Source organism: Spea bombifrons, chromosome 1 (genome assembly GCF_027358695.1).
Source record: "Spea bombifrons isolate aSpeBom1 chromosome 1, aSpeBom1.2.pri, whole genome shotgun sequence".
Classification (NCBI taxonomy): domain Eukaryota; kingdom Metazoa; phylum Chordata; class Amphibia; order Anura; family Pelobatidae; genus Spea; species Spea bombifrons.
In genome coordinates, this window is record NC_071087.1 from 52,102,006 (window position 1) to 52,125,887 (window position 23,882).

A 23,882-nucleotide genomic window follows, 5' to 3' on the forward strand; every position below is an offset into this window, starting at 1 on the left:
TGATTACAAACATTTACATATCAAGTAAGAAATGGTTCTTATACCAAAATCAATATACTCTGTCCTCTTTCACATTTGCCATGAATGTTTTGTAAAGCTGGAATCTTTAATGCAAGGCAATTTCTGTGTTTGTTTTCTTGACCAGTTTATTTTAACTGTGGAAATGTCTCCCATTTAAAACAGATGCATTTATCTCATATTAAAGACTCCCTTTAAAAGTGATAATTTGTTACAGTGGGTAATTCCAGTCCAATATCTGAAAGCCTGGAATTGAGTTAGAATGAAATTACAAAAGGCTAAGAGACGATTGTTGTGAGCTACAAAATGTGCTCAATGGCACTGAATAGAAAGAGTAACTTAGCAATATTTATATTGCGGAAGAGTACAGAAGAGGGAATGTTGAAATAATGCATGCTGTTGGAAAAGTTATTGCAGCAATTAAGGCACCACAAGGCAGGATTATTTACTTTAGTAAATTAATTGCGTAACTCAGATGCGCCCAAAACAGTAATTTCACATATCAGAGAACATTCCTTTATGCATAATACATCCCACGTAATTTAAAATAGTTAACAAAAAAAATGTAATAATGAAATCACGGAAGTTAGCTTTATAATTGGCAACCTTTTTAACAAAGGATCAACGTGTTGTAATTAATTACCAATTAATGTTGGCTACCATATTTATAAACTAGAAGACTAAAGTGTCTTGGAGCATTACATTAATATTTGTAAAGTTAGAATATCATATTTTAACATATTTTAACATTTTTAATCACTGCTTTAAAACATGTGAAAATGAAACCCACAGTACTCTTTAATGTAATCATTGAAATTCTACTATTTCTTCTTTTTTAAATGGGGGTCAGTCAAAAGTCTTCAGGAGCACTTTAAAGGTAACTTTGGCCATGAGTCGTTCTTTAAGATAGCTACTCAAGTCATGTCCCACAGAAAAACTTAAACTGATTTATTAAAATGTAAGTGCTTTCAGCAGTAATGTTGATTATGCTTCCAATATGAGAGACCCAGCATTGTGTTCAATGTAATTTTGAATTTGCTATAGGTTTACCACACTGTTAGTCTTTAAAAGCTTATGTAAAGAATCCAGAATGCATGAAAAACAAATGTGCTGCATTGCACATAACTGATCAAATAAGGCCTGGAGCACAAAGCTTCTGGATGACCGCTGGCACCAACCCATTCAATAGTTGGCCAGTGTTGGTTTAGGGTAATATCCGCTTCAATCGGAATCAATAGTCTCAAAGAAAATAAATTAGTGTAGCATTTTATTTTTCAAATATTACAATTCTTCTAGTTCTTCCCTATAGTATCATTAAATGCAGCTTTTTTTTTTCTTTACTAAAAATGCTCAGTACAAATAGTAAGTAACAGTAAGTAAAAAAAAAAAAAGTCTGTTGTTTAAGAAAAATGATTCTGGCTTAAAATTCCAAATGATTTCCACCCAGACCCATGTTAGAATTAAATATTACTGTATAATTTACTTCTAGAGCACGCTAATCAATATGGCACTTAATTGTAAACATTGACATTTTTAATAGCTTAGAAGGAGGCATTTTCCCCTGCTCAGTGTTTAGCAAGATATTTGTATTTGTTAATTCTAAGTTTTTTGCAACTTGACAGATGTCCAGAATTCCACATGGCTCCTGTCAATTTAATAACTACATAAAAATTAAAAAGATGAACAGGGATGCTATTGAACACATTGTGCTGCTAGAGATAGGACCGCTTTATCTTGATGTGTATCTACTGGGATTTCAAGCAAGGAAAAACTACCAATACTGCCACTATTTTTTGTTTGCAAATTGTTTTGTATTATGAGCTATGTGTTTTCCTAAGAGTTCAGGCTAGAACCTGATACATTATTTATGGAGCACCAGCATATTCTGAAATGTAACAATACAATGAAAAAGGCAAATAAAGTTAACACACATGAAGATGTATTGGTAAAGAGGGAGAAGTGGACCCTGCCTTTACAAACTATTTCATAAGGCACTTATTGGATGTTATTTGATATCTCAAATATAATAAAACAAATATATCCTAACCACCAACCTATTGGGGCAGCTTGCTATACTTGGAAGCCTTCTCAATGAAAACGTTCTATTAAAGTGCATTGCGAGTGTTTTAATATGCATTTTTTAAAATGTTTTTTAAAAAAAAAGTCCTTATGGAGAAGCAGCAGCTCTAGAGCCCAAGGGCTTGGGGATCTGCTCAAAAACTTGCCAAGCCAGCAATGAAGCTCACTAGCAGTAGGTGTTTGCAAATAGCTGGGGGATGAGGAAGGTGGTAAATGCATATAGGAGATTCTGCAGAATTTACAACAGGGGCTACACTGAAATTTCAAGGGCTACTAAGCTAAGCATATGCTGATAGCAGCTTTCAAACATGCATGGGTTTGGCATTAAGGCTATCCCAACAATTTTTTATTTTAAAGCCGAGAAGAGAGAGAGAGAGGGCGCCCCTCTCTCTCGCTCCTCTGCGAGCCCTCTAGCTCGGTCTCGGTGCCGGCTTGTAATGTTGAGCGCCGGAGGATGACGTCATTTCCGGCGCTCAGCATTACCAGCCGGCACCAAGACCAAGCAGGTAGACTCACCGCAGGACTGCTGAAAGGTAAGTGGTGGTGGTGGGGGGGGGATAATGGGGGGGGCGGCAGGGAGAGGAAGGGTAGATAATGGGGGGGGGCATTTTAAACTTCGCCCCAGGCGGCATTTTGTCTTGGGCCGGCCCTGGGTAACGCATTGCTGTGCAATGGTGAGGAATTGCCAGCCTTTGCACACACTTATATTGTTGTCATATATACTTTTGTTATATTTTATATTATTCATATATGGTACATAGAATAAATATTTCTCCTACACTAGAGGGGAAAATATTCACGTGAAGGCATTTTTTTTATAGCTCAGAAATTCGACTGCACCCACAGTATACAAATTACAATCTAAATATAATCAAATCATGCTGCAATCAGTAAAAGAAAGAGAAATGTTTAGGAGGCAATCAGAGAAAATCAGCAGTATACATATAGAATTGTGAGAATATTTTAAAATGGCAAGCCTTAATGTTAAAACGGCAATATTGCAATTATATTACAATAACATATTTTGTAGTTCTAAAAATACTCATCTAGTAATAACGGAAAGGTATAAATTTATTTTGTTCTGTATTGCCAGGAAGAATATGACATTTCATAAAAATGCTACCTATTTTTTCTAAGATGCTGTTTTTGCAAACAAGCATAAACTTTAGTAGTTCTTCTCCTACAATAAAAAAAAAAGGTTTGGGCTACTATACTGTAAAGAAGCCACAGACTCATTTACAGTTTTTAGCTTGAGCAAATTCATCTCTAACTTGTCCTGATGTGATAGAGCATGACATCAGGATGCAAGAAGATCCAGTGGTCAGAGTTGGTACAAATAAACAATAATGTTGATGGCAGCTTTCATATTTTCTGCACTTACACTTTATGGACAAAAATATTGGGACACCTGACCATAACACCAACAGGGACTTGTATGACATTGCATTATAAATACTTGGGATCAGGGCTCTGTGCACTTTGTGGACCTTGCTTTGTGCACTGGGGCACAGTCATGCTGGAATGGAAAAGGGCCTTCCGTAAACTGTTCCCACAAAGTTGGAAGCATACCATTGTCCAAAATGTTTTTGTATGCTGAAGCATTAGATTTTTCCATTCATTGGAAGTAAGGGGCCTAGTGTGAGAGAACGTGAATGAGAAGGTGAGTGAATGAGCCCATGAAATTTGAACGAAAAAATTGCATTTTGCTTAGTTTTATTTTGTTTCATATGGGGTTTTGCCTCATCTTCTGAGTCTTGTATGAATTGACAAAATTTCAATTTGTACGAATCCGAATGTACAAGTCCAATTTCCAACCTTTTGTGAAGCTAAGTGCTATGTATATGCACAAGAGGCATCCAATCCTAAACTGAGTAATGCATCAAAAAGTCATTTATCTTGTGTCCATATCTGTATGTCTCCAGAAAGTGCAGTTCAAATTTCCTACATGTCCATGTAAGAATTTTGTTTCTATATATATGCTGTCCTGTATTAATAACTATCCATTCCTACACACAGCTGGCACTCAGCCATACATCTCTCTCCAATGTCTGTTCCCGTGTGTTTATGCTTGCCACTAATTTGCCTATCTTTTGTCTTCTGATTGTATCACATCTAGAATTAAGACTTCATAAATAATAGATAATGAATTTTACTACAGCAGTTAAATCAGACATTGCATAATGAGCATGGTTGTTGCAACTGGGAGGTAACGTGAAGGTCGGCTATTTGTTATGAGTCTCAAGAGATAGACATTATAAACTGAACCTCTATTTATTGAACAAATTATACAGACTTCACTATGATATTAAAAAGAAAACGTCACCTTTCACGAGTCTATAAAGTATTTGATGGGTAGCAAAGTAAAACTGTAAGCATCCGATGGACACATGTGAGAGGACACAAAATGGAAAGACATGCAGATAGGGACTCAAGGTATTTGATTTGTTACCCACGTGGAATTACCTAAAGAACAATGTATATGTCTGAATAGAAAATTACATGTATCCACTTTAGATATTCTCTCCTTAACACAAGTACAAGCATTAGTACAAGTACTAATTAGCAGAACTACATGGGCCTGTGGATCTACAAGGTGCTGGATCTACAAGTAAGATCTCTAGGCCCAAGCACTACATGGGTCTCTATTGTGTCCTGTGCACTAGAGTATCTCCAGATCAAGCCAGCTTACAGCACCAACCCAGAAAAAGTTTTTCTGTTGTCCGACATTGTATAACAATATACAATGTCAGGGGGCAATTTTTCCTAAAGTTGGTTCAAAAGTCTTCAAAAAGAGCCAGTCTGAAGTGGGAACTCACATGCACTGTGCAAGCAGCCATAAAGAAAGTTGTGTACTTGTTTTTGTGTGATGGTGCATGTTAATGAGTATGTATGTGTGTTAGTGTGAGTATGTATAAATATGTGCACCAGTGTGTATGTTAGTTATGGGGGCACAGAAGGTGCCATTCCTCCCCTTGGTAGGTATGACAACAGTGTGGTCTTCAAGTTCTCTCACCACAATATGTGTGCTTGATATACAGGAATACAGTCAATTCTTACCAAGCTGCATCATTCCCATTGTTCAAATGCTGTGCCCTTACTACCTCTATATTTAAATTATGCCAAAGAGGTATTATAGTACTTCCTATGCACAGACGTTTTTTTTCCCACAAACATTATATGTTCAACCGAATTGATCAACCAGCACCATTTTCTCTCAGTGACAAATAGACACCCTTTAGCAATTAATCAACCTGTTCCCCTTTGTTCGTTGGATAAGCTGGCCTTAGGGACTTTTGAAACATAGCAGTGTTACACATCACAGATAACTTGCAACAACATGTTTAATCTATTTTTCTGCCTGCACTGAACCTTTTGCTGCATGGTAGTCAAGTGGTTAGCAAGCCATAAATCATCACTTTGCCCTTTTTCAGTCATGATGTTTAATGCAAGTCAAGGAAATATGGCCATGTTTCCCAGTGCATTCATCAGCAGCATGTATATCATTTCATTTGTAAACTGTACATTTCTCATTGGAATATAGGCTATGCTGAGTGACATTTACTGATACAAGACGCTCAAGAATGGAATTCTACTGTCTAAATTGAATGAAAGCTTGACCTAACAAGAAAGGTCTTTAGAAGGTTAGTGGGGTCCCAACTCTAAAGACATTTAAACATGATAAATGATAATATCTGTCCCTATATATAAAATCTGAAATATTGGCAGACACTGTTTTATTAAAGACATACGGAATCTTTACATAAAATGCCTGTGGCTGTATTTATTGATATTGTATTTGGATGCAGGAATGAATTTAGAAAAAAAATAACATTTTGGATAAAAGACTATCACTATAAGGTCGGAAGTATGAGTTTCTTTACATGTAGAAAAAAAAAAGTAATTATTATCATGGTTTATGTGTTGTATAATTAGAAAGTTAAATTACGGTTAATGATTTCCGAGGCACATTGCATTTTTCTTATGTTATAACACTAAAAACTGTAAAAGATTGAGGAAGTTCCACAAAAATACATGTTTTTCTCCTTGAGCATAAAATGCAGCTCTGTATTTAATAATGTATGTTGGCATTGACAAAAGCCTGGTTTTCTAAACTGTACTTCACAAAAGTCATTTTTACTTGCATATTCTTGCTTTGGAACTGTCAGCGTGCAAGGATGAGACCTTGGCACAGCTTGGCTGGTCAATTAAACCTTTAAATGAACTGACCGCTTGACCTTTTAGTGAATAAACCCCAGTATTCTGTCATTTACAGACCATCATGCAGTCAATTGTAAAGCAAAGTTTCCCTCTATTAAATGTACGTCCTTCATGCTTTAGTGTCTTGGCATATTCTCGTTTTCTTCAAAATCCTCATTTTATTAGGCGTGTAAACAACTTATTACATTTTTATTTCCCATGAAGTCTAACAATAGGCTTATCAGTGTATCCTCTGTGAGAAGGTCTGATGAAATATGTCCATGGCAACCCTGGTCTACACCTTGGCCATTTCTGCTTAACATTGTGGGTTGTTTTTTTTTGGGTTGGCAAAAAAATATATATTCCTTAATCAGTTTGGTGGGAAATTTGTAGTAGGAACAGTCTTACTTTGGTTTTCTTCAACACCTCCATTGGAAGATTTATTTATCTGTAGATGTTCTGTAGATAATTCATAGAAATTAGGTACTTATAAGATGGCAAAGCCAGTCAAGTTGATTTATAAGTTATTCGTTAAAGTTTTTATTTCATTAAGACCTTGACATTTGTTCTTTCTTTTTATCCATTTCAAAGTCTCCTTGGAAAAGAATAGCTTAGAACACCAACATATGTATTCATATGCTTTATAATGATGTTGTTTGGAAATAATTTATATAGTATATTTTTTTGTACTTCATGCTGGTTTATAGAAAAAAAAATGTCCTAACTCATGCAGATTTTTCGGCATTTGTTTTGTGTCAGATAACGACATAGTTAACCTCAATCGCAGTCATGTATATTAGCAAAGTTCTCACTGAACTTACAGAAGGTAACTCAACTGATTTTAAAAGTTTAAAAACACTCAAAAAAGTCAATCGCAATCAGGCACTCATCTATTCACAAAATGTCGAGTTACAGTCAAATTGGACATTAGAAAGCTCAAATTAACACTGAGTTCGGAAGGGTCTTTTTTCCTATATACATAACAAAAATGTATTTTGGGGACATTGTTTCTTTTGTTGATGTTGATGTTTATCTTTTCAAATGTACATTACTTTCTTAAAGAACACGTAAAGAACACGAAAATCTTTGTGTCATTAGTTATTACTGTGCCAACATTTTGTATGGTTTAAAAATCTTAATCTACACGCATATACTTCATGTCAAAGTAAAGTCACCTTTAATATTTTTTTTTCTGTTCTTGGACAATGTAAGCATACAAAGCAGATTAGGTGCAAGACAAACAGAAGTTAATTTGCTTGACATAAAATGAAATTGATCAAACCGATGGCATGTCCCCTGTAATGTTTCAAAACTTAATTAAAGCAGATTGAAAAAGAGCTAACATAACAAGGCAACATTAATCCGGAAAAATATACATCCCAGGGGTTACTTCTGCAGAGAATTGACCGGTTCTATTTTTAACCGAGGCTTAAATATGAATGATGTCAATGATATTCAAATAATTTAGTTGATGTGATATGTTTTTATTTCTCTGTCTCACAAACACAATTTAAAAGAAATAAAAAAAACACCTTTTATACTAATTTCTACCACCATACCTATAGAATAAGCAGTAGCAAAATAAAAATAGAATATAAATATAATTGTATTTTATAACGCATCTGGAGAGCCATCTAACATAGAATATACTCTTATTCAGCAAGGCATAATTTCTGCTCAGTGTAGTCACCGTTTGAACCATAGAACCAGGTCTTCTAATGTCTTTATTTAATTTTGATGCAGATATTATTCCCGAAAACCTTGTGGGTAAATCCAGTTCTCACTTTGCATTCTAATGAATTAACTTATCTATTAGTTAATTTACTTTTCGGAAAATTATTTTAGTATATAAGCCAGAAGAAAAAATGCCAGAAGCTAAAGCCGACAATGGTAATAGAAACGGAGGTATTCTATTTGGGATTCACAGTCCGTTAACGTGGCAAAGCACCGATACAATAATTATTTTCTTCCACAGGCATAGCAAAGCAAGGTAGACAGGAAAATGGGGTCATGGTTTACATCAGTCCTTATGCTTCAGTAGAAGCCTTTGTATAGCACCAGTGCAGAACTATTATAGCCGGTGCAGTAGAGCGGCGCAGAACAAGTTGCGCCAACCTGACCTATGACTAACTCACACTATCCCTGAGTGGACATGCTATATAGGTCAAAGAAATCTACATAAAATAAATGGCAGGATAATGAAATAGAGAACGATTAAGCAACGACCCACGCTTCGTTTACTGCAAGTTCAATAAACAGTGAGGTTAAGTATCTTGTGCACTTTTCTCTGATCACCTCTTCCACAATCTGCCAGCGTCGACAATGTTTCTTACACCAGATGTTGATTAAACATCTTGAACCCTGAACACTGAAATCAAGATAAAGCATCTTAAACTGGATGCCTAAGAAGAGAATAGTACAGTTTAGAGCTGAAACAACGAATCGATAAAATCGATAATAATCGATAACGGAAATCATCGATAACGATTTCCGTTATCGATTAATCGAGTGATCAATTCGTTGTTGGAGCACTCGGCTCCTTTTACTTACCTCCGCGAGCGTTCCCCGCTTCTGCTACACGCTCTGCAGTCTCCGCCTTCTTTCAGCTACGTGACGGATGTGACGCGTTCCGGAGGTAAGTATTCTTCATGTCTATGTGCACGGATCGCACAGAGCCACTCGCACAGAGCGAATCGCTCTGTGCGAGTGGCTCCACTCGCACAGAGCGGTTCGCTCTGTGCGAGTGGCTCCATTCGCACAGAGCGAATCGCTCTGTGCGAGTGGCTCCATTCGCACAGAGCGGTTCGCTCTGTGCGAGTGGCTCCATTCGCACAGAGCGGTTCGCTCTGTGCGAGTGGCTCCATTCGCACAGAGCGGTTCGCTCTGTGCGAGTGGCTCCATTCGCACAGAGCGGTTCGCTCTGTGCGAGTGGCTCCATTCGCACAGAGCGGTTCGCTCTGTGCGAGTGGCTCCATTCGCACAGAGCGGTTCGCTCTGTGCGAGTGGCTCCATTCGCACAGAGCGGTTCGCTCTGTGCGAGTGGCTCCATTCGCACAGAGCGGTTCGCTCTGTGCGAGTGGCTCCATTCGCACAGAGCGGTTCGCTCTGTGCGAGTGGCTCCATTCGCACAGAGCGGTTCGCTCTGTGCGAGTGGCTCCATTCGCACAGAGCGGTTCGCTCTGTGCGAGTGGCTCCATTCGCACAGAGCGGTTCGCTCTGTGCGAGTGGCTCCATTCGCACAGAGCGATTCGCTCTGTGCGAGTGGCTCCATTCGCACAGAGCGGTTCGTGAGTGTGGGTGCAGGGCAGAGTGGGGGTGGGGGTGCAGGGCAGAGTGGGGGTGGGGGTGCAGGGCAGAGTGGGGGTGGGGGGTGCAGGGCAGAGTGGGGGTGGGGGGTGCAGGGCAGGAGACTGGGTGCAAGGCAGAGTGGGGGTGGGGATGCAGGGTGTGAGTGTGGGTGCAGAGCAGAGTGGGAGACTGGGTGCAGGGCAGAGTGGGGGTGGGGATGCAGGGCAGGGTGTGAGTGTGGGTGCAGGGCAGAGTGGGTGCAGGGCAGAGTGTGAGTGTGGGGGCAGGGCAGAATGTGGGGGCAGGGCTGGGTGCAGGGCAGAGTTAGAGACTGGGTGCAGGGGCACAGTGCAAAGTGCTGGGTGCAAAGTGCCAGTGCTGGGTGCAAAGTGCCAGGGCTGGGTGCAAAGTGCTGGGTGCAAAGTGCCAGGGCTGGGTGCAAAGTGCAAAGTGCTGGGTGCAAAGTGCTGGGTGCAAAGTGCCAAGTGCTGGGTGCAAAGTGCCAGGGCTGGGGCAAAGTGCTGGGTGCAAAGTGCTGGGTGCAAAGTGCTGGGTGCAAAGTGCCAGGGCTGGGTGCAAAGTGCTGGGTGCAAAGTGCAAAGTGCTGGGGCAAAGTTTCTTGAACAGTAATAGTCCACCTCTTTTCAGAATGTTTGGGGTTATTTTGTTTCATAAATATTGTGTTTGGGTTCTTGTACTTTGAAAATATTGTTTTTTATTACATCATAACAAAATAAGAATGTTAATGTAAATTTTAAGTTGTTTTTTAACATCCAGTTCATTAAATTCTTTTAAATAAACGAAAAATTTGCATATTGTTTTTTTTTATCCGATTAATCGATTAATCGAAAAAATAATCGGCCGATTAATCGATTATTAAAATAATCGTTAGTTGCAGCCCTAGTACAGTTCAAAAAAAGGAAGATGCTTTGGGAAAAGGCTCATTGAAAACAGCTCATTGCCTTGGAATAATGTGGGACCGTAGGGAGAGAACAATAAAGAACCTCCAAAAGTTCAGATTGGAAGCTGAAATATACATACACAGTATGCTTTTATTATTATTACACACCACACCTTATAGTGAGGCTAATATGATATATATGAATTATTTATTAACTAAACACCCCAAACCTGAGAATATGAGTGCGAGGTATTAAGGATATCTTCTTCCATAGCTCTATGACATTTTCCTTTGTGAACTTCATTTCAGCGATGGTTGGGGTTTGTTTAGTTTTCCATTTTCTGGCTATCAATAGTTTGAGTGTAGCGTTGTAAAGTAGAGCATAAGGTATAGATAGACAGGCCTTTTTTGTACCCATATTAACTGGTCAAGTAGGGGGGTGGGGATTTACCTTCACCTGGTAAAGGCACTCCAGGACCCCAGGTTTGCAAAGACTCTGGTCCTCCTATGTATTTTGACATGTTCATGGCATGTTTAGAAATGTTCCCTCTTGCCCTAAACGTAATAAAATCTAGAAAAAAAATCTGTGTATTTTCCACCAAAGTCTTGAAAACATTTGCAATGGAACCGTTCCAATGATGTATAGACATTTGGGTAATAGACAACTTGACTTTAGCACATTATAAGCAGATTATAAGCACGGAGTTTGCTTTATTTCCCTCCAAAAAGTATTTTTGCTTTAGGCAACAGAGCATATATTTTTGCATTTGTAAAAATGGAAAAACAGTGAGCTTCTCAATTACAGGAAACCCACAAAAATGAAGCATAAAAAAAGGATGTTGTGCAGGATAATATGTTAATAAAATCTGCCAGGTGATGACGGAAATAGCTGCAAGACAGAACAACAATCCAGACCGCAACCAATAGAAGCACTTTCCAAACAACCTAACCAACCCGAATAAGATCCACTGCTGTAGATAAAAAAAGGAGGAAGGAAGAGGCAAACAAATATTTTCCACTCAGACTACTTTATAGGCTGCATAATGTCAGAGAAATGAAATGAGGTAAAAAAGGACACAAAGAAATAGATTCCCAACCCCAACTATAAACTTTTCCCCTCCCCCCACGGTATCTCACAATAATTGCCTCGATTATGCTTGTAGAAAGAAACTTTACTCAAGGCTCCAAGCTATTTTCATCTGAGTATGTTTTTTCTTCTTTGTGGTGCTCACAGACCAATCATGAGTCGTACATCTGTAGGTGAGTTGAAGATATGCATTGCGCTTTTCTAAACCACCATCTTAATAAGGAAGCCACAGCGGTACCTCAAGCCATTTTGTAAGTGCTGATAAATCAGGGAACCGGTGAATACCTTTATATTTATCTGTTAAATCTTTCACTTTAAATGGCATTCTCATGATATAGTCCTATATGTGAAAGATGCACGCTTGTCGGGAAGTCCCTATGCAAGTTTCATTTCAGTCGTCACGTGCTTTGGCTCTACCCTTTTGCAGAAGTACTCCAAGAGGCCAGAATAATGCAGATGGATTTGCAGAGAAAGAAAGATGCGTAAACGCCTCTCTTTCTCTGCGAATACATCTGCATTACTCTGGCTTCTTGGAGTATGCACGCAAAAAGGCTAAGCCAAGGAGAAAGCCTTGGCTTAGAAAAAGAGGGCATGTAAGAAGAAAGTAGTAGAGAGCAAACAGAGGGAGGGAATCTTTAGACACAAAGAATCATTCACATCTCTTTACCTCAATATATTTTAAACATTTTCTCTGTTCCATATTTCATATTTATCCTAAAGTTTCATAGTGAAGACCAAGATTGCTTAGAAAACAGTTTTTACATATATATATATATATATATATATATATATTATATATACTGAATTATTTAAGTGGCCTGTTTTGCATTTGTGATTAGTTGACACATAGTCAATGTGTATTTTAAATGGGATTCAATAATCTCTTTGTTCAACAAAGAAAATGTGGATATATATGCAAGTTCCTCTAGGCAAAACCCCCCCATCAGTTTATTAAGTTTTCAATGCTGAATTAATTGTGACAGGTGTTCATGAGATTGTAGGCGCTACAGGTCTACCTTTTTGATTATTTAAACTCATGAAACTACAGTGCATTAAATCAAACACTTACTTTGTTGTTGTTTCAGCAATTTTAGACTCTTCTTCATTAGACGTCTTTGTTTCGCTTGTTGGTTCCACATGGGAAAGCACCACTGCTGAGCAAGAGACTATAGACTGGTAAGAATCTTCTCGACAAACTACAAAAAAAAGAATTATTTATCAATACGTGGTAAATATCTTAAAAACAATGCATAACAATGTGTCAAAATGTTTTCAAACCTTGAGGAAATGTGTGGAAATAAGATATGATATTAAGTAAGCACACATGCAAGAATGCATGCAGTAACCAGCAACATATCCTGAACTAGGCCTTTCTAACCCATGGCCTAGGGTGGCAGTGGGGTGGCAAACTGCACTTCATGGAAGACAGCCAAGCCGGCACATGCTAGCTTATGATGTCATATCCAGAAGCTCAGAGAGCAGCACTGAGGGGGTAGGTAAGGCCAGGGTCAGCTTGGAAAGTAAAAAGGTCACTGGTAAACTGAGATACAAGATAATGTCTAAAATGTTTATCAGCTCGTTGATGAGTTTCGCTTCAGATTAGGCCTGTGCTGTAGTGAAATAATTTATTCCTATGTCAAATCCTTTATTAAAGTTTTAGGACTAAGGTATGACAAGAATGTTATCTGTATAATGTTATATACATTGAACCTTAACTTCTCAATTGCTGTCCTTTTTGTAAACTGTTAACATCTCCTCAAGTTTACCAGTCCTAATAAAGGAAATGTTATTCTACTTCACTGCTGACGAAAGACTGCTGACTAAAGACAAAAAGAATCATATCGCTATAGGGATAAATGAGGTCCAGGTCAACATACTGTATATTGACAAAAGCAAAGCAAATACATGATATTAAGCTGTAGTTTAGGCAAAGATCAAGGAGACATAGATCCCACAATTATTCATTAGCCAGAAAGCAAAGAGCAGTATATTATAAGCAATACAAGTAACATAATCATTTGTAAACTGTGTAAAATGTTTTTGCAACCCTACAATTTCAATGCACACGGACTATTCCTTTTCATTATATTCATATTATAAAATTATTTTGCAAAATCTGTAATGGTTTTGAATGCATTACTCTATATTCTACGCCATTTCCTTATATTCCATCATTTTTCATTTAATGCATATATTCGTCTCCAAAAACTTGTATTACCCTATACTTTTTATTGCTTTTTACTTATTGAGGTTATTTTATTTCTAAGAAATCTATAGCCAAACTATACATACTAATGGATTCTGCCCCACTGTAAAATAAGGATATGCATTACAATCTAAATAAAGTACAAATAAAATAATATGCTGGACATTCTGACAGTCTAAGGTGAATATGGTTAATAAGTACCGACCATCAGCAGAACAGCAAAGTGGTAATACACATATATAAAGCAACAAAACTGTTTTAGCATACAAATACAGACTCAGAATAGCTCCATACTGCTGAAGTGTCCCCATGTAGGAAGGACAGTACCTCTTTAGGACCTAATCTTTTTGTCGCTCTTTACGTTTACTATTTAGGAGCTTATAATGTTTGCTGATGAGTGCATCAAATTCTCCTTCTAAATGCCCCACTGAATTAGGTGCACGTTACCAACCGGTCACAAAGTCACATACCAGGACGCCCCTCCTCAAACCTCTAACCACCCCTGAAACAAAATTGTCCTTCTTTGACCATTTGAAATGTTAGGAGGTATCTACACCTAAAGAAATGTTTCAACCTGTTGTAAAACTCATGTTCCTTTAAAAACTATAGACAATTTATTAATTCCTGAAATAATTATACGAATGACACATACACTGACACAAATATTCACATTAAATTATTACTTCCAGATATACCTATAGTACTAAAAGATAGTTCTTCGTGTCCTAATAAAACAATATATATAATATGTTTGGTTGTGGCAAAATACTAAGAGGCATGTTCAATATATTAAATTTATACTAAATATTCCAAAAAAAAATAGCCCTGACCATAAAGAGAGTAAATTCCTGAAAGTCATCCAACATCTTGTTCTATTATAAAACATGAATTTCACTCTGTAGTATGTTAAGTAAATGAACCTTGGTGGAGCTGTCATTTACGTGGAACAGCATCTTTAAACCACAAATACATATTATGTCAATTTACTTTTCTTTCAAATATGCAACACCTTGTCTATAAATGTCCTAATACCATGAGATTGATCATAATTTTCCTTTTTAAGAAAAAATATTTAGAAATGTTACCTTTCGTTATTTATTGCATGGTACAAATCATACTTCTCAACTATCTCTAATGTAAGATTGAGTTCTCTCTTATACATTAGGAATGTGGTGTTGTCAGCGATCAGTAAGAGCTCTTCTCTAGACACAGACTGGGCGAGAAAAGTAGTTATTACAGATACAGCTCAATGTACACCATCCGTAATTCAATCTGTCAAAGACAATGTGCAGCATAAAATGGTTCCTCCAGGAGAAAGGGATTGGAAGTCAAGAACCAAACTGATAACATTGAGCAAATTAGAAGGGACAATTTAGTAAAGAGGGAGCTACTATGAAAGACTAAAATGAGACAGGAACATTTTGATTGTGAGCAAAAAAACTAATACGAAAAAGAAAAAAAACCCAAATGAAAAAGATCACTATTATCACCTATTTATTGCAAATGATAAAGACACTCATTTTATAGCTGCATAGTAAATATACATTTATTACACTTGTTAATTTTTTATTTAAGAAAAACCTAGTTTGGAGCATGGACATTGGAGGCCAACTCCTATGTCTCAGGTAGCTGGTTATTTTTTTATTCATCATTCCTCATAATTATTAGTTGTCAAAGCAGCAACCTTGGGTTTCTTGATGTTAGTAGACACATAGGGGTCTATTCACTAAAGGGCTGACTCAACAGAATTACTTTAGTTGCATGAACTTGCCGGCTACAACCTACAACGCGACACAAATATTCAATGCTGTTTGGGGTGGTTTGAAGCCTTTGAATGCCATCTGAATTATTTATATTGGTTTGGAAACAATTTTATTTTGTATAGACAGTTTTATTATTCCTGTACTGAATATCTATGTTTTGTATGATTTCTGTTATATAATAATATATAATGTTATTATTAGATACTAGATATATTATTATTATTAGATATATTAGTTATATTAGACATATTATTAGGTTAGGCTACCTTTACCAGTTCATGCTTCAACCAAGTATGTTTTAAAAATCAGTCTTTCTAACTATGGCTTGGGTATCGCTGATCAGAATCATTTTCTTTACTTAGTATAGAAAAAAACTTTTATTTTTAAAATAAAACATTGATTTTGTTGCAATATATTAAATCATATACATATTTTATACAGCATAATTTCAGATCTGCTACAGTGTAACATACCACTGCACAGCAAAAAGGATTCCTCATATGATGAAGGTAACAATTCAGTGACCTTGCAAATGAGACCTTATCAGCGGAAAGTGAGTCAACATTTCATTATCAATGAAGAAGTTCAGTGACCTGCCTATTACAGTCCTATCAGCAGAAAGATGGGTGTCAAGTTTTCAATATAACAATTTTCAAATCCTCATGTGGTAATGCAGTATTGGAACTCTTAAAGCAGACCTGATGCTTTCCCTAATCCCACTTTTTATAGTTCGCTGCACTAAATAAACCCATACTGTTTACAAATTAAAATAAGCAATATATATGTATTAGGAAACCGTAAGGAATATTCCTTACCGTTCAGTTATCTCTCCCCTTTTAGAAACATAGGAATTAATGGCAGATAAGAACCATTTATCCCGATGTAACGTTTGAATCAGTCCTTGATCTTGTGTTAGATTTAGGATGACTTTTTTTGCCTATGCCTTGCAGATTTAAGTTACTTACTGTATTTCCCTCCACCACTTCTGATGATAGGCTGTTCTACTTATCTACCACCCTCCCAGTAAAGTAGAACTTCCTTACTTTACTTCCTCTGACCCTCCAGTTTTAGATTATGGCCTCGTGCTAACATTTATCCTCCTTTAAAATAAACTTCCCTCCAGTACTTTGTTAAATCCTCTTATGTATTTACATGTTCCTATCACATCTCCCCTCTCCTTATCTCCAAGCTATACATATTGAGAGCCCTTAGTCTTTCCTGGTATTTTTTATCCTGCAAACCATGTTAGTGGCCCTCTTCTGAACTCTCTCCAAAATTCCCCATTATTCTCTAATTGCACCCAAGGCTACTACCGTCCCCTGGATCGTTCCAGCCCCCCCCCCCAGGAGGCAGTATCGCCCACTTTGGGAAGCAATGCTCTAGGTGAGGTCTGACCAGAGATCTGTAAAGCGGCAGAACTGCCTCTCTCTTGCTGCTACTAATGCCTCTTGCTAAACAGCCCTGCACCCTGCTTGCTTTTTGCAATGCTTTATTGCACTGTCCGCTTACCTAGACAGTCTTCCGTTGCTGATCACTGTAGACCGGTTAAAACAGCATTTATAAAGGCAAGAGAAGCATTTAAGACAGAAAACCGGATGATATGTTCGTTTTGTTACCTTTTGATATAGATCTCAGCTTCCCTGACATAAAAAGCCCTTTAAAAATATGTACAAAACTACTACACTCATTGAAAAACAAAAGCCACAAGATGGAGGCTTAATGATCGCTAAACACACAAAAAATATGTATTCTAAAATAATATAATCCCAGAGTGCATACAAATATATTATTCGTTTACCACTTTTTGTTCAACCACTATTCTATCAACATTCTTTTTATCATGATTATCTTTTATTTATATATCACCAACGATCTACGCAGAGCTTCTTACAATACATATATTCAAGGGGTACATAAGATAAAGTGGGCCTTGCTTACAAGCTTACACTCTTGCAGCCTTAATGTCTGCTTAACACGGGTTTTGGAACGGCCACAACACAGTGTCTGCTCCTGTTTAGTGATTTAATGATAAACATCAATGGGATTCTGCGGTGTTTGAAGGTGTGAACATTTTTCAACACTGTCACTTTTGCAAATCCACAGGACCTCTCTTTCGCTTATCACATTATGTTCTGCAGTGTGCACCCCACCGATACAGATGAATGACCTGTCTTGTCATATTGCCAAGCAGCTTTAAACTCACCATTCCCTTTTGTACAGGGTAATAATTAGACATGTTGATTTTAAACAGAAAAAATGATCATTTTTAGTCACCAATGGACACTGGCAAATGTAGGGTCTTGAGGTGCTACCAGCAAAAAATATCTAGGATCTGAAAAAAAAAGCACAAACTAGCATTCTTTATTTTCATTAAAAAACTGTGATATTTAGTATAAAAACAATACAATCACATCAGTCAGTTTGAATTATGGTGCTTGCCTTATACCTTCGGCACTGACCTTTTTTTTGTTATTGATGGGGAGCCTCACAAGATATAGGTATTAGTATTTATTTAAGATAAAAGTTAAAAATCGATTTAAATACATAGATAAAGGAGAGTAGCGTTATTAGAGAATGGAACATGTTTGTCCAAACAAATGGTTAAGAGAATTACGCACAAGAACATAAATGACAAATAAAAAAAAAAGTCAAAAAGAAGTAGGAACAAAAGCGTGGATTTTAAAGTTAACAATTACGATTTAGATGATATAAGGAAAGGTGTAACATTTTATCTCACAGCTTCACTTCATATTATGAAACACCTAGACTGGTAGGTTGGCTGTGTGTGATGGACTATGTTAGTTCTGCATAATGCATGGTTAAAGGGGGACTCCAGCCATCATATGCACTTTAATGCAAACAATAGCTGTGGGGTCCCTTTACATTTTCATGTAGTCTGCAGAATCCTCTCAAATGTATCCCCATGCTCCGGCTAAATGCCCAGCAGCTGAGGTGAAGTTTGTGTGCAGGGGTCTGGTCAGGCCCCAGTACACGTGTGTGAAAAGTCCTCCCGTTGATTTTAATGTGAGCACTTTGCTGCCACTGATTGACAACTTCAAGCAGCCAATCAGTAGCAAGAAATGTGAGATCATGGCGGAAGAGGACAGCTGCAGCACAGGACTTAAGACGTCTGTGTGAGGTAAGTGCTTTATTTATTTTCACAGAGAACTTTAATATTCATTCTTCTATATCGGAGGTGTCAAGGACATTAGACTGTCCCTTTAAAGCGATGATATAATGTCCGATGAATACACATTACATTAAAAGTACTTAGTAAGCAAACATCAAGTTAATAACAAACGTAACTTTCTCGGCTGTTGGTTTCACATCGGTTCTGGGTGCTTGAAGTAGCCATTTTAGCAACAAAAAAAAAAACAACCACTCCCATTAAAATCAACAGGAGCACATTTTGTGCATGTACTTGGGGGAGCCTGAATTTAGCTGTATTGGTGTGGCAAGTAAAGTAAGGATACCGTGAATTATTGCGTTATGCTTGGCAGTTTTTGCCTCATTTGAGTTCTTTTTAAGTCCAAAGAGAGTAATACTTACATTGAGCCTTAAGTACAACTCAGTTTAGTGAATAAGCCTCTTTATTTAAGAACACCCAAGTGGTTATTTATGAATAAATGACAATACTAACATTTATTTAAAAGGACCTTTAAGCCCAAAGCACATATGTTTGTGTTTTTAATGTAATGTTAGTTAACTTTAAGCCTTGACATATAACTCCCGAAAGGTATTATACTCCGAATAACTCAGAGACTCTGTTTTCACCCCTTAAAACCACAACAGCTGCTAAGCTGCAGCCAGACTTGTAAAACGATGAATTTTGTTCCACTCTGGGGTGCCGTGACAAAGTTTAAATAAGAAGCTCAGCATAAATGGTACATAATAACTCACACCCACACAATCATATGTTTCCCTTAGGAAAAATAAAACATGAACTCGTAGAAATAGGAAATATTACTCGGAATGACAACAGAGGTAACTTTTTCCTGTTTCTCTTTCTCTAATATTAAATAAATATTGTATATTAAATTGCCCTTGCAATAAATTAAGTAACGTTTAAAATTCCAGTCCTATAATCCAAAGTGTTCATATAATTCATTTGATGGAATTTATACAGGAAATTGTGTTTTTTTCTAGTTTCTTTGTATTTAATAAAGTATATTAGAATGTGGTTTTGCCTCAAATCTTCAAATCTTACAATTAAGTACACTCAATCCAGCCATACTCCATTATTTTTTAAAAATAAATTAAATTTTTTTTAAAACAGTATCAATAAATAAAGAATTGGTCTACTAATTTCATGCATAAGGCTCTTCTCATCATTCTTGCTAATCATTCTTGCTAATCATTCTTGCTAATCATTCTTTTTCATACTACTGTATCTTTGCATTTTTTCTCTTCCAAGACATCATAGACCATTTTTATTATGAGACCAGATACATTAGTTTCTATGGTGAGTGCACCAGGTGTAGGACCTTGTCCCAAAACTTCTCAAGAATTGTCAGTTGGGTAGGTGAACATGAGCCATTTGCCATCGTTCTTGGTTTGGAGCTCCAAAATGGTGCTTATAGACAAACAAAAGGCATAAGATATAGGCAGACAAAACACTAAGTACCCCTTCAGTATATAAAAAAATATTGGATATGAATGTGTAGATAATGTAAGCTCTCGAAGACAGAGCTTTCTTCTCCTTCTGTACCAGTATATGTCTTAACATTTGTTAAACTGTATCTTGTCAATTGTAATGTTATAGTTAAAAGCGCTACAGAATCCGCTGGCACTCTTTAAATAAATGCCATTTACTTTTTCTTCACTAAAATCTATAAACCCCATGAGTGTTCCATATATTTTTAATATGTATTTTAGTGAAAGATAAGGAGATCAACTTGTCTTTATAGCTACAGTTTCTACTTAACCACCAACAGACTACTTCATTGTTAACGTGCAAGATAGATGTTTCGGGACAAATAGTAATTTATCAACACGTTGCATTAGCAGTTAACGTTTTTAACCTTGTTGTCTGAGTGAAGAATGAAATTTTTAACCTCACTTCTTTTAATGGACAGCATTTTAATCCATCCTGTCAGCCTTTCCAAAAGGATCTCACTTAAGAAAAGTGAACTTTAGAATTGTTTTTGCAGTAGCAGACAATCTATGCCGCTGGTATGAAGGAGGTTTAGGTGGATCTTATTAAAGAAAGGTTTTATGTACAAAAAACTCTAATGGAGACAAACATAATTTTAATAGAAGAAAGACTTTGCATAAAACTACACTTTTTATTTCTTTGTGATAATGCCATTATTTATATTTTTATATACTTATATTTACACAATTTACATACGAATGTGTTCCATATCCTTTTATGTCCAGCATAAATCAATGGTATATGTTAAGTTGAAACTACTACTGAACTTCCCTGGTCATATGCTGCCCAATCAAATCAAGCAAATCAATTTTTATGGCAATTGAATAGAAAACAAGGCACAACATTTATTTTAACATAACCTTAAACAATCTCATAAACAGTATCTGTATTTTCACCTTAAGTTGGTTAATATTAACTGTGTTGCTTTTGCCGTTTTGTTTTCTGTTGAGGTGTTGGACCAGACTCATTACAGAATGCTATGACAACACCCTAAGTATACGTCCAACATTTTAGGTGTCTAAACCGGGACACTTGTGTTACGGGATGTGGTAAGAGGTGGTGTGGTCCAGGGCCAGCTCCAAAAGTGTATGGGCAGGAAGTGTGGCCAACTGCCAATCTTACCTGAATAGCCACCTTGTGACACTTGCATCACAAGCAGGCCACATGGGAGCTTCATTTGTGGTCAAGAAACATCTCAAAACTCACTTCTTCAGAGAAGCCGCACCATCTTAGCTGCTAGAACTTCCTTGCATTGATACAACCACCACACTTCCTCTCACCCTTTCTCTGTGCCTTATGTTTGTCAGCCCATTCTCTCAAGATTGTAAACTTGTGAGCAGGGCTCTCTCCACCTAATGTATCGGTTTGTCTTAGTCTGTCAGTTCTTGTCTTGTTATACCCCTTGAATATATGTATTGTATTAAGTGCTTCGTAAATTGTTGGCGCTATATAAATAAAAGATAATAATAAGGTCTGTCCTGCAATGGCATAAACCTTCATTGATTTTCACCTGCCTGCGTCGGTCAAGGGAGATCAGCGGAGATCTCCAACTTGCCCTTGCCCCCCCCCCCACTGCCTGCAAAAGTGACAATCTATCTGGCTATCCATAAACCAGCACTAAGCAATACGGTGCAGAAAATGTCTCTTGTGGCATTATATATACACTTTATTAAATACAAATTCATATTATCTTTCTATTTAAATTGTGTTACCAAGCTTTTAAGAGTCATATTTGGCACCTCTCGAAATACAGGGTAAAATGACAAATCCATGCAACATGGAACGAAGGTTTTTATAAGCTGAGTTTTCACTAAGGAGGATCTATTATAGCAAACAGCATTGTTCAATCTGTTTGTTTCTTTCCAAATTGACTTCAATAGAAATGGCAAAGAGTGTATTTTATGTCACATTGACCAGCTTTCTGTGCAATACAAAGATGTTCAATTCTGGTAAATCTCGACTTAACTTTCACTTAAATAAATCTGAGGGGTTTTGTCTGACCTTATGGCAACTGTCAAAATCTAAAAGCCCCTGTACTCAGAATGACAGAAACACAATTCTTCACGACAGCAATTGTCACAATAAAGTTAAAGCTAATGAGACCAACAAAATTGCTTCTAGGAATCTACGATTTGTGGGTTTGTTTGTAATTGTTACATATTTGGACCATTTTTTTGTTGTGTTGAAGCTATATGGTACACAGGTTCAATTATTGATACACACATCCCACACAAACAAATAGAAGACATTATAGGGCACATAATATAAATATTTATTAAAAAAATAAGCAAAGCTCAAAATGTAAACATAGGCACTCAATGTTTGTCTGTATGTTAAGTGGATTTAACAAAGTTTATTTCAAATGAGGAAAAATGTTAAAAAATAACATAAATGTTAAAAAATAATATAAAGCTAGAGGGTGAGAGGCTTAGATGCAACATAATTAGGTTTTACTTTACTGAGAGGGTTGTAGATAAATGGAACAGCCTCACAGTTGAAGGGGAAGAGGCTAACACAGTGAGGGAATTTAAACATGCATCTATAGGCATATGGCCTATATCCTGAATGTAAGACAAGACAAAGGATTGATTAATGTCAAAGTCTGTGTTTCAGTCTATTGAGATTTCTAATGCTGGTTATTAACACACCAAAGTTTTTTCCGGCTCTCGCTCCTCTGGGGAGTGGCTTTGTGTAGGGGTGGGGCTATAAACAGGCGTTTAGTGGGAGGAATGTAGATTTTCCTATCATGTAAAGTGTATTTAGACATTTTATCCATATTTTATTACTTTTTGTATAGGTGATGCTTACATAGGTATTTGTTATAAGTTTTGTGCCCTAGGTGTTATAGAAAGGGTTAACCATTTTATCTTATTGTTGTATTTTTGTTGGATATATACATTGTATTATTATCATATGCTATATTTATTATGTTGGTAGTCCTTTATGTGTTTATGTACTTATTTTGTTTATAATTAAAAAATACGTATTAATTCTTTGTGGAGGTGTTTTTTTGTGGTTATTATTGAGAGCGCTGTCTTGTTTCTTTTTAAACTATGTATCTATTTATTCATATTGCATGTGATATGATATGCAGAACTGCCTGGGTTAAAAGCTTTATTCAAGTAACTCTAGGAAATTCGCAGCAACGGGCAGATAATTAAAAAGTCAAAAACTTTGAGTTGTGCTAATGCATTATCCGTAAAAAAAGTTAGACAGTGTGCCTGATGATTTATGGTAATGAGCCAAGGACAATTAACAAACTACAGCTAATCATGAACCCCATCTAATCAGTACGTGCTGACTATTATTAATGAATCACACATACCTCCACAATAAACTTTTTCTAACGAACAGAACATAATTAGGAATATTCATAAATATCACTAATCCAAGGGCTAAAATTGAGGTGACGCTTAATTTTCTTCTTGCAACCATTTCATGATCTTAGGCGTTAGGACATTTGTTTACCCCTTTATTCCTTAATCACTCACTGACAACACAAGGCACTCGGAATTAGACTTTTCCAAAGTAAATTAACTCATTCATACAAGAACACCCGTGTTTTTTTGGGGGGGAGGGTGGAAAAAAATTCCCTTATCATTTCAACTATTCAATAAACAGACAGTCGGGGTCTCTAAATAACTCAGACCCCAGAATGTTTGCTTAAACATAAAAAAAAGCTTATATTT

The 23,882-nt window shown here is 36.8% G+C and overlaps 1 protein-coding gene across 2 annotated transcripts in view; it reads right to left on the reverse strand.

Moving 5' to 3' along the window:
- The window catches only part of CCSER1 (coiled-coil serine rich protein 1), a 352,242-nt gene that overhangs the window by 204,909 nt on the left and 123,451 nt on the right, over positions 1-23,882 (reverse strand). For both annotated transcript variants that reach the window (XM_053461592.1, XM_053461593.1), the window contains exon 5: positions 12,640-12,766. In XM_053461592.1, coding sequence (XP_053317567.1) covers positions 12,640-12,766 — 127 coding nt within the window. The remainder of the gene's footprint in view (positions 1-12,639; positions 12,767-23,882) is intronic.